Source organism: Lampris incognitus, chromosome 2, assembly GCF_029633865.1.
Source record: "Lampris incognitus isolate fLamInc1 chromosome 2, fLamInc1.hap2, whole genome shotgun sequence".
In the NCBI taxonomy this organism is placed as follows: domain Eukaryota; kingdom Metazoa; phylum Chordata; class Actinopteri; order Lampriformes; family Lampridae; genus Lampris; species Lampris incognitus.
In genome coordinates, this window is record NC_079212.1 from 34,079,373 (window position 1) to 34,092,081 (window position 12,709).

The 12,709-nt window shown below is 43.0% G+C and overlaps 1 protein-coding gene across 1 annotated transcript in view; it reads right to left on the minus strand.

The window, feature by feature from the left end:
- Positions 1-5,642: 5,642 nt before the first annotated feature.
- The window catches only part of LOC130106615 (solute carrier family 26 member 6-like), a 57,612-nt gene continuing 50,545 nt past the window's right edge, over positions 5,643-12,709 (minus strand). Inside the window, exons 19-20 of the mRNA XM_056272793.1 lie at positions 7,853-7,986; positions 5,643-6,841 (exon numbers count right to left, since the gene is read on the minus strand). Of these exons, the coding sequence (XP_056128768.1) occupies positions 6,818-6,841; positions 7,853-7,986 (158 nt within the window). The 3' untranslated portion in view covers positions 5,643-6,817. The remainder of the gene's footprint in view (positions 6,842-7,852; positions 7,987-12,709) is intronic.

Below are 12,709 nucleotides of genomic sequence, written 5' to 3' on the forward strand. Positions count from 1 at the left end.
CAGGCACTTTGGTAGGCTCTGTGTCCAGCACATTTAAAATGGAAGCTGATGTAGAGAACACAGTATTGCTCCAGACAATCAAGGCAGGGATAGAGGGCCCAGCAGGTAGAAAAATAGTGCGCTGTCTACTAGATGGAGGCAGCCAGAGAAGCTTCATTCATGAGGCTGTGGTTAAGGCACTATGACTACCAGTAGTTAGGCAAGAGACACTGCATCTACATGCCTTTGGATCTACTAAGCCTGTAAAGGCACAGCGCAACATAGTGAGAGCATCACTTGAGAATGTGTGGAGCGCACAACCAAAGGTTGAGATTGAGGCAGTAGAAACCCCTCAAGTATGCAGTGCTGTGATAAAGATCCCTGGGTTAGCCAAGAAGAGCTTCAGAAGAAGGGCTTGCAGTTTGCTGACTCCCCTCTAGATGGCAGTCATGACACAGGATTGTCAGTACTGATAGGATCAGATTATTACCGGTAGCTAGTCTCAGGCAAGGTAGAGAGAATAACAGAAACACTAGTAGCCATAGAAAGCAGCTTTGGGTGGGCTTTACAAGGGCCAGTCTCATCATCCAGTGTAACAGACATCACTTGCCTCCACATAAGTCTAAGTGAGGAAACCCAAATCTCAAAACAGCTGCACGCCTTCTGGGAAGTGGAGTCCCTGGGCATCATCAATGAAGAAACAGAGCGCCCAGAGGACACTGAGGCTCTTCAGAACTTTGAACAGACTACAACATTCAAAAATGGACGCTATCAAGTCGAATTACCATGGCGACACGACAGACCGGCTCTTCCAGACAACTTTCGAGTTGTAAAAAGACGATTTGAAGGCCTCAAGAGGAAAATGAAAATGGATGCAACCTTATACACGAGGTACAACGATGTCATAGAGGATTACCTTCAGCAAGGCATCTGTGAGGACGTACCACAGGGCACACCAGCAGCAGGGAAAACAGAGACTGCGATGTACTACATGCCACATCACGCTGTTCTGCGAGAGGACAAAGCAACTACCAAACTGAGAGTAGTATTTGATGCATCATCACACGAGGAAGGCTGCCCATCCCTGAATGACAGCTTACTGACAGGGCCAAACCTTAACCCAACTTTGCTAGATGTGCTAATCAAATTCAGACTCAACAAGATAGCCTTTACTGCAGATATTACCAAGGCTTTCCTACAGATAGCTTTAGCAGAGAAAGATAAAGAGACTGTAAGCTTCTTGTGGTTACATGGTCCTCCAACCAAAGACTGTGAAAATGAGCTGCGCATCATGATAATGAGTAGAGTAGTGTTTGGAGTCTCACCCAGCCCATTCCTTTTAGCTGCAACAATAAGGAAACACATTGAGCAGTATGAAACAGAGCAGCCTAAGACAGTGCAGACGCTAAGAGAGTCTCTTTATGTCGATGATTTTATTTCCAGCTCAGGTGATGTGAATGAGGCCTTCTCAGATACAACAACAGCAAAGGAGATTCTGGCTCATGCAGGGATGAATATGTGCAAGTGGGTGACAAACTCACCAGAGCTCAGAGCCAAGTGGACAGAGAGTAGAGTGGAACATCCAGCTGTAACAGACAACACTGGAAATGTGTTGAAAGTGTTGGGACTAGTATGGAGGCCAGAGAATGATGACTTTGTGTTTTATCTGAAGGGACTTTTAGACATATTGAAAGGCAAGGAGAACGCAAAGAGAAATGTGCTGCAGACATCAACTCGTATCTTTGACCCCATAGTTTTCCTGACTCCCTTCACCATAAGAGTGAAGTGCCTGTTTCACGAACTGTGGGAAAGGGGAATCAGTTGGGACGAGCAACTCCCACCGGACTTGACTGAAAAATGGGACCAGTGGTGTTCAGAGCTCCCGAAGTTCCACCTGGTGGCCATTCCAAGATGGTACAAAATCAACATCCAGCCAAACTCAGAGACAATCAAACTGCATGTTTATTGTGATGCTAGTGAGAAGACATACAGCGCCATCACCTATCTGCAAGGACAAAACAAGGAAGGAGAAGTTGTTACAAGCTTTGTAGCATCCAAGTCAAAGGTGGCCCCATTAAAAAAAATGACCTTACCCCCTTTGGAGCTGATGGGTGTGCTGATTGGAGCAAGATTAGGAAGCAATCTTCTCAAACCACTGAACATGGAAATCAGCCAACTTAACATGTGGACAGATTCAATGATTGTCTTTCACTGGATACGCAGCACAGCACAAAAGTAGAAGCCATTTTTGGCAAACAGATTGACTCAGATTCAAAGTCTCACGAATCCAGAGTCATGGTCTCACTGCAGCGGCAAAACCAACCCTGCTGATTTGCTGACCAGAGGCCAGAGCATCGAATCGCTCATCCAGAGCCAGCTGTGGTGGAGCGGACTAACTCCACTGTCATCATCCAGTGAGATAGAGATTGTTGATGAGGACTGTGTTGCACATGACATAAACAGTGAGCTCAGGTCCAAATTTCAGACTGTAGTACAGTTTACCAGTGCTGAACAAGTGAAGCCATTGCTAGACCTAGAGAAGTATAGCAGGTTGAAAAGGGTATTAAGAGTAACAGCATGGACCAAAAGGTTCATAGCTAATGCCCGTCATAGTCAGAAGACTCAGGGAGAGCTAACTGCACAGGAGCTTACAGCAGCAGAAGTGTACTGGGTGAAAATGGCTCAAGCGCATAGTTTTAGCCAAGAAGCAGTCAGTTGAAAGCTGGACAAGGTGTGAACAGTGTCAAAAATCAAGGACTTGAAATCATTCTTAGATGAAACCAGCCTTGTTTGTGTAGGAGGCAGGCTACAGCACTCATATCTTAGCTTCAGTGAGCAACACCCTTGGGTGCTACCAACTAAACACAAATACTCTGAGTTACTAGTACAGGACTGTCACGAAAGAGTGATGCACTCTGGGGTCAGAGATACCCTAGTGCAGGTGAAGGAAAGATACTGGGTCTTAAAGGAGAGACAGCTAGTAAAAAGGATGGTCTCACATTGCTACATCTGTTGGAAATTGAAGGTGAAACCAGCACAGCAAGTCACAGCTCCACTACCTAGAGGCAGAGTTACTGAAGCTCCACCCTTTGAGATTATTGGGGTAGATTTTACAGGCCCATTATTTGTAAGGTATAGTGGAAAGTCTAGTGGTCAATCCAAGGCATATATTGCACTTTTCACTTGTGCTGTCACAAGGGCACTGCATTTAGAGCTTGTGTCAGATCAAACTACAGAAAAGTTTCTCCTAGCCTTAAAGAGGTTTATTGCTAGGCGAGGGCTGTGTAAGGTTGTATACTCAGACAACGCCCAAACCTTTAAAAGAGCAGACAAGGACATGAAAGAATTGTGGAAGTCAATCAGAGGATCAGAGCTCACCGAGTTCTTCACCGACAAAGGAATCACCTGGAAGTACACTGCTCAAAAAAATAAAGGGAACACATAAGCAATGCAATGTAGCTCCAAGTCAATCACACTTTTGAGATATCAACCTGTCCAGTTAGGAAGCAACACTGATTTGTGAATCAATTTCACCTTTTGGTAAATTGTCTAATTTCCACCTGGTGGAAATTAGACAATTTGCAAGACAACCCCTATAAAAGGAATGGATTTGCAGGTGGTGGCCACAGACCATTTGCCTGTCCTCATCTTTTCTGGCCGATCTTTGGTTAGTTTTTCATTTTGCTAGTGCCCTCACCACTAGAGGTGGCATGAGGCGGTATCTGCAACCTACAGAAGTTGCTCAAATAGTGCAGCTCATCCAGGATGGCACATCAATGCGTGCTGTGGCAAGAAGATTTGATGTGTCTCCCAGCACAGTGTCCAGAGCATGGAGGAGGTACCAGGAGACAGGCCAGTACACCAGGAGACGTGGAGGGGGCCGCAGGAGGACAACGACCCCGCAGCAGGACCGCTATCTGGTCCTTTGTGCAAGGAGAAACAGGAGGAGCACTGCCGGAGCCCTACAAAACGACCTTCAACAGGCCACTAATGTGCAGGTTTCTGCTTAAACAGTGAGAAACAGAATGCATGAGGATGGTATGAGGGCCCGACGTCCACAATTGGGGCCTGTGCTCACAGCCCAACACCGTGCAGCCCGATTGACCTTTGCCGGAGAACATCTTGGTTGGCAGATTCGCCATTGGCGCCCTGTGCTCTTCACAGATGAGAGTAGGTTCACACTGAACACATGTGAAAGACGTGAGAGAGTCTGGAGATGATGTGGAGAACGTTCTGCTGCCTGCAACATCCTCCAGCATGACCGGTTTGGCGGTGGGTCAGTGATGGTCTGGGGAGGCATATCCTTGGAGGGCCGCACAGACCTCTACATGCTAGCCAGAGGTACCATGACTGCCATTAGGTACCGGGATGAGATCCTCAGACCCATTGTCAGACCATATGCTGGTGCAGTGGGCCCTGTGTTCCTGCTCATGCATGACAATGCTCGTCCTCATGTGGCCAGAGTGTGTCAGCAGTTCCTGTATGTCGAGGGCATTGATGCTATGGACTGGCCTGCACGTTCCCCAGACCTGAATCCAATCGAGCACCTCTGGGGCATCATGTCTCGTACCATCCGCCAACGCAATGTCGCACCACAGACTGTCCAGGAGTTGACCGATGCCCTGATCCAGGTCTGGGAGGAGATCCTTCAGGAGACCATCCGTCGTCTCATCAGGAGCATGCCCAGACGTTGTAGGGAGTGCATACAGGCACGTGGAGGCCACACACACTACTGAGCCTCATTTTGAATCGTCTTGAAGAATTTCCACAGAAGTTGGATCAGCCTATGTTCTCATTTTCCACTTTGATTTGGAGTATGATTCTGAATCCAGACCTTAATGGGCTAATGATTTTGATTTCCATTGATCATTCTTAGGTTATTTTGCTCTAAACACATTCCTCGGTCTAATAAATAAAGATTTTCAGCTGAAATATTTCATTCATCGAGGTCTATATTGTGTTTTTAGGTGTTCCCTTTATTTTTTTGAGCAGTATATATTGCTGAACGCGCTGCATAGTGGGGCGGCTTCTGGGAGAGACTTGGGATATCTGTAAAGGCATGTCTAAAATAGGTGCTGAGAAGGGCATCGCTAAACTTTGAGGAACTGACAACTGTCTTGCAGAGATTGAGGCTGTGCTGAACTCCAGGCCTCTGTCATATGTGGACAGTGAAGCATCAGAGCCGCAGCCACTCACCCCCTCACACTTCCTGGTTGGGAAAAGACTAACTTCCCTACCACCCCAGACTATGATTCCACTATCTTAGGCAACCAACACCAACAGAGAAGACGTGGGCCAGAGATGGCAATACCGGCAGAGACTCTTAACCAGCTTTTGGAACAGATGGAAGAAGGACTACTTGATGGACTTGAAATCAACACACAAGTGTGAAACACCTGCGCCCACTGTGCTGAAAGTGGGGGATGTTGTCCTGATTGGAGAGGACAACCTGCCAAGGCAGACCTGGAAAATGGGGAGGATCACTGAACTGTTTCCAGGGAGAGATGGACTTGTACGTTCCTGCACTGTCCGTACCACTGCGGGCAGTTCGTTGAGGAGACCTGTTCAGCTGATATATCCTTTAGAGATCACTTGAACCTCAAACATTGACTGAGTAGTAATGAACAGTTGTTCATCGGGCGGGAATGTTGAGAAATGTTTATTTGAATAAATAGACAAATATGTTAATTCATGTTTAAGTAAAAGGGGCAAGAAAATACATTGTTGCAGTTGGAATGCTTGTTTACAATAGTTGCAGTTGTGATGTCGACAGAGGGCGACATAAGAGCTGAAGTAATGCTAATATTTCGGTATTGCCACAGATTTATTTTATTCTGAAAAGTCTCGCTTTAAGTTAGACATATGCTTTATTTTGAAGAGAAAAAAACGGAAGTGACATTGTGTTTTGTTCGGCTAGCTTGACGTTTTGTGTGCATGTACGCACTGCTAGATTTGCAAGACAGGTCCACTTTCTTCACATCTCCTGTAATTTACCACAGCATTATAGAAATTAAACGTTGAGTTTGAAGGTACAACTGTTCTCCTCATTATTGAGAAGCTCCAACTAGTCAACAAATGGAACATACCCCCATGGTCATATACATTTTTCCAATTTGTTTCATCAACAATGAAACTCACATGTTAAAGATATCATGAGGTTACATTTCATTGCATCACTAAGACAAGATGTGAGGTCTTCAAAGAAAATTCCTCATCCTTTGGTACGCAAATGAAACAGCCTGTATGTTTTAAATTACAATTCAAAAACTTTTTTTTTAGGTATTACCTTCACAGATATTGGTAGTTTTAACATTCTATAAATAAAACATTTCTATAGTTGTTCAATATTTGTAAAACAGAAGCAATTCTTGTTTTCGCACAAAGTAATAAAATTACTTTCATAAATAAAAGTGTTTTATTCAACAAAAGCCCCTAAAAACTTCAGTCCACAATGGAGGATGTGAGAACATAATGTGGAGCATAATTCAGCTTCAGGGTACATATAGGTACCAAGACAAGACAAGACAGTGAAGCTTAATTTTTATTGAATAAACAATTGCTATTTACTTCTATGAGGGTTTGAATGTATGTGTACATGGTGTCCACTGCATTGCTTTTACAAGCCGTTCTAGCTGTATGTGACACATACGTGCACATGTTTAATTTATTGTGTAGCTTTTTGTTTTGCTGTTAGTCCTGTTGATTATAATTTCTTTGTGTCTCATCTGCAGGTTTATTCCTCTGTGCACATGACAGATAAAATTCCCAGTGATTTGATGCTCAAGAGATATCCTCTTGGTCACCGTCTCGTACCTCACTCCATCCTGGCTTCCTGGGCTTAGAAATGGGTTGCGGTGATTTCCTGGGAAACAGAAAGACACCCAAACACAGTAAAACATGGATAGAGACGGAGGTAGGTAGGCAGTGAATGAAATGTTGAGAGGGGCAGAGATACAAAGTGAGAGAGAGCGGCATAACCGTACACAGAACGAGGTAAGAAGAGAGAGGACATACAGATTAAAGAGAAAGAGAGGACAGACAGTAAGAGATTAAATACAAATACTTAACAGGATTTGGTGGTCCTGTCCAACCCTTTACATCTTTCCTATCTTAAAACCTGCCTTGTAATCCGCCATATCTGTGCACTCCCTATTGCTCCCACTGAACATTTATTCATAAAAGTATGAGTGCATGTGTGCATATTTTTGTGTGTGTGCACCTCTTTAAGCATCTGTGTGGATGTGTCCATTTCATTTTTGATGTTTGTCTTGTCTGTGTAAATGATTTATTGAGTATGTGTACAGTCCCCTAGGAGCAATCATTTTTGGCCATACTTGTACTTCTCTCACTGCTTCTCTCAAAATCTCCCATCATCCCTGTCTGTCTGAACTGCGTATCTCTCCCATGATGCACCTTTGATCCTGCAACGCATATTTCATGTACCAGAGACATGTGTGTTCATTATCCCGTGGGACCTGTAATGTAATTTTACGTGAAAAACTCGAGACTAAAACAGAAAGGGCAGATAGCAAATGTCACACACACACACACATACACACACACACACATACTCTTAAACACATAAAAATATGCAAGCAGAGCTGCAAACACATGAAATACACAATCTCCTGCTCTACATCCCCCACCCCTCACCCTCCATCACACATGCTAATGCTCACACACACACACGCATGCACGCTCCACCTCTTTATGTTTTTGCCTAGAGTAATTTCTATTCATGAATGAACACTTGCTAATGTGACTCTGCCTTTGTGTGTGTGTGTGTGTGTGTGTGTGTGTGTGTGTGTGTGTGTGTGTGTGTGTGTGTGTGTGTGTGTGTGTGTGTGCATATGTATATGCATGCACACCTCACCTCATCTTGGCTTTCTGTTTGACTGTTGGCAGACTGACAGTGCAGTACAGCATCATGGACAGAGTTGAAGAGACAGGATTTTGTCACTTTGTCACCAAAAAATCCTCCTTTCTCCAGATTTTCTACCACCCCAGCTAGAAGGAGGGAGGGAGAGAGAGAGAGAGAGAGAGAGAGAGAGACAGAGAGAGACAGAGTTTAGACTCTATTACTCTAGTAATACTATTTATATCCATATATAGTGTGTAACTATACATATATAAATATCAGTCAGAGCAGACATGTTTATACAGTGGATGGACAGCATGTGTAAGTCCTCAGTCATGCATTATGTTTCACTAATTTTTTTTTAATTTAAATTTTTTTTAAACTTTATTTAAATTGTCAACTTATAAACGAGTAATTAACTTACATCTCTAACATACCCCAAATAATCATTCAACAACAGCTCAAAACATAAAACAACAAACGGAAAACTGATAAGATCCCTATTATCTGAGCTCTGCAACAAAAAACAGCTCATCCTCTATGGTTGAACACAGCACCCCTCTGTAACACCAGATGGTTGTGAATTTGTCTATATCCTTCATTGCTCTGTAATAATTAAAATCTACCCTTATCCTGGCCTTGACCATCCTGGTAAACAACAGTTCAACATCACATTCTACAGATTCTCCAATTCTTTTTTTCCGGCTAACATAAATAGCCATTTTTGCCTGTCCAGCAATAAAATTCAAGAGTTAGCGCAAATATTTTAAATGTTGTCTATATAAAAGTCTGTTTGTCTAAATATTTTTTCTAGAAGCAGACACAGGGGTGTAAGTCCAACACAATCTAAAAAACTGGAAATCTGTTTTTCTCTGGGCACAATAGGGGCAGTTGTCATTAACATTAGGGTTTAACACAGAAATAAAAGCATTGACAGCAACTATGCCACGCAAGACTCTCCACTGCAGATCACCAGCTTTTTTCATTAACGGCGGTTTGTATAACACCCTCCACACTGGCTTCAGATTCTCTCCCAAGCCCAGCTGGGTTCTCCAGGGTGTATCAGTCCGATCACTAAGTTTGCCTTTATTCTGTATTTTAACCATCATATTATACATGGTCTTACCTTTAAGACCATTTAGACCCAAGTTAAAAACATTTCCCAAATCTAAAAATGGACCCGTACAATTTTTCAGATCAGGAATAATTTTTGAAATGGGAAATAGATCTTTAATATTTGGATGAAGGGGCGTCCGGGTAGCATGATGGTCTATTCCGTTGCCTACCAACATTGGGATCGCCTGATCGATCCGTGTTAATTCCGGCTTGGTTGGGTGCCCCTACAGACACAATTGTCTGTTTCTGCAGGTGGGAAGCTGGATGTGGGTATGTGTCTTGGTCACTGCACTAGCGCTTCCTCTGATCAGTTGGGGTGCCTGTTCAGGGGGTAGGGGGAACTGGGGGGAACAGCTTGATCCACCCATGCGCTACGTCCCCCTAGCAAAACTCCTCACTGTCAGGTGAAAAAAGCGGCTGGCAACTCCACATGTATCGGAGGAGGCATGTGGTAGTCTGCAGCCCTCTCCAGCTCGGCAGAGGTGGTGGAGCAGTGACCAGGATAGCTCAGAAGAGTGAGGTAATTGGACGGGTACAATTGGGGAAGAAAAAAAGGGGGGAAAATATTAGGATGAATAAACCATTGAAGTATGATGTTAAAAGTTTTTTTCACTTTTGTTCTTTTCTTTGAGCTGACCATTTTAATTACATAGCAGCTCACTAATGAGACGTGTAGATTTCACTCTCAATTGAGATGCTAGTTCAGCAGCATTGTCAAGATTGGGCCCAGCCAGCTAAACCACCTGACCCAGTGTGATGACCTTTGCCTGGCAGAACAGTTTTGACACAGGCGGTCCTATGTCATAGGTCATATCCATACAACCACCATATACCACTGGTTCTTATAAAAGCCATATCAGAGAGTCAGAACAGCCCACTTCTCCTTCTTGAACATATTCCATACTCGTACCAGCCCATGATAAAACCAGGTAATCCATTAAGGTTTGAGTTCTTAAGATCCATTAAAAACATAGGCAAGTTTATTCTGAGAACACAAAAACATTCAAGTATTGCACAGGCTACTGGTCTCCACACCAAGTCTCTAGGCCCAGTGAGCAATCTCTGAATGAACTGTAGACAGAAGGCTGCACCCCTGCTGACCAGATGGATCAGTCCTTGACCACCTTCATCCTTAGGAAGGTACAGCATACTCTGAGGAATCCAGTGCATTTTGTCCCAGAAAAGGTTCAGCACATCAACACATGTTAATCGATGCCATAGAGATGATGACAACAGGTTGTTGATTACTAACATGCAACCCCTATATGACATTTTTGGTAAAATCCATTTCCACTTCTTAAGAACACAACATTCCAGACAATGAACATCCCTGCCTCATTCCCCTTTGGACCTTAAAAGGATCACTCAATCCACTGTTAATTTTAAGTACACTAAAATTCACTGTACAAAACCTCGATTTTAGCTATAAAACCTGGGCTGCCACAAGTGCTGGTGCTCAACCCAGTCAAAAGCTTTTTCTTGATCTATGGACATAAGACCATTTTCAACTCCCAATGAACTAGAGATGTCCAAAACATCCCTAATTAAAGTAATGTTTTCAGTGATCAGCCTGCTGGGCACACAGTAAGTCTGGGCAACATGGATGACCTCCTTCATCACTTTTCTCAGTCTGTTTGCTAACACTTTAGAAAAGATATTGTAATCAGTGCAGAGCAGGGACATCGGCCACCAGTTCTTGATGTCTTGTAAATCCCCTTTTTTTCAGCAAGAGAGTAATGATGGCCCTCCTGCAACTCTGAGGCAAGTGCCCCTCAGTTACACTGTTCCTCAGAACAGTCAACAAATTCTCTCCAAGGACTGGGTAAAAAGACTTATAAAAGTCAACAGGTAAGTGATGGCTTCTCCTTTCTCTTTTTCTGTGTGTGAATGGTGTCATGTGAGCCTCCCTTGTGTGCATGTGCAGTCGGTCCTCCTCCCAGGTCTCTGTGGTGACGGTGGTCCCCACCTGGATGCTGCTTGGCATTCCCCTCATCACATTTTCTTTTTATGTATCTTATAAAGCCATATAATTTTTGTTATACATTGTCCATCTTGGGAGAGAGATCCCTCCTCTGTTGTTCTCCTTGAGATTTCTTCTTATTTTTTCTCCCTGTTCAAGGTTTTTTTTTTTTAGGGAGTTGTTCCTTATCCAATAAGAGAGTCTAAGGACAGGATGCTGTGTTGCTGTAAAGCCCACTGAGGCAAATTTGTAACATGTGATATTGGGCTGTCCAAATAAAATTGACTTGACCTGACTTAAACCATCTATGCCAGGTGCCTTGCCACTCTCCAGACTTTTCAGGGCATCAGTGAGTTCTTCAGCGGGCAGTTGTGCCTCACGCTCTGTATTGAGTGTTTCCTCAATCTTGCGCCCCCAGCGCATCCTGTTTGAATTCACTCTTGTAGAGATCACTGTAAAACCCTGCTGCATATTTCGAATCTCAGAAGACTTTGAAAGCTGTACATCAGTATTAGCATGTAGAGAGTGGATAGTTTTTCTCTGCCAGTTCTTGTGCTCTAAACTAAAGAAAAAGTGAGAAGGAGCATCCATATATGTAACATTCAGAAAGCATGAGTGGACCAGTGCCCCCTTGTGCTGTAATACTCAGAAGGTTAGCCAAAGCAGACTTTTTAGATTTGAGAGCCTCTATATGGGTTGACCTTTTGTGGAATCTGCTAAATTCTGTAGTTCCACCATTTCAATCTCTACATCTCTTAGATCTGGCTGTCTCTGGTGACATTGCAAGTGTACTGCTGGCAAAACTGCTTTATCTGGCACTTACCAGTGTCCCACCATTGCTGTAAAGAACTAAAATCAGAACTCCTGTTTCTGTATTGACCCCAGAAATACTTAAAAGCATCTCTAAAATTGTTATCATATAAAAGGGCTGTATTAAAATGCCAGAAAGCATTATTTGTTTAACACTCCTTATAAGAACCAAACACTGTACAAGAGAATGATCAGAAAAACCAACTAGAATTATTTAAACACATTAAAATTATGTTTAAAAAAATAAAACCGACCAAGCCTTGCCAAGCCATGCCACATTATCTTTTGAATGTGTCCCTGTATACTGCCTCTGGTTTCCATAAAAAGTTCTCCAAACGTCTTTTTGTTCACATGATTTCATTAAAAATCTGAGCCAACAAAAAGATGCAGGATGTGGTTTCTGATGATTTCTATCCAGCTTGAAATTTTCTGTACAATTAAAATCCCGTCCCAGAAATAAATACTCCTCACCATTACATTTACTGATAACATCAAATAACACATCCATAAAAACTAGTTTATCAGGGCCAAGGGTTGGAGCACAAATATATAAAAACCATTTTCATATTGTGCTCCTACTATCAGTAGTCGGCCTTTGACTACTTCCTCTACTTCAAGGGAAAATGGTATAAAATCTTTTGAAAAAAGCATCACAACCCCACCACTAATATTTGATTTATGACTGAGAATCATTTTTCCAGTCCATTCCTTCTTCCATTCAATTTCATTATCTAGGGTGCTATGTGTTTGTTGTGTAACCTGCACGACAGGGGAATGGGCCTATGCTTGCGCAGGGACAGTTTACAGTCTAATGTCTAAGTTCAGCGGAGATTGGTGTAGGTTTTTTTTCTAGACCAGATTCTAGTACTCACCCCAAAGACAACACACACACTCGTGGGTATAGTTTACAATAAAAAAAACAATTTATTTCAACAGTTCAAAGTAAAGTTATTTCAATATCAATACTAAATTAGATGTGTTATATA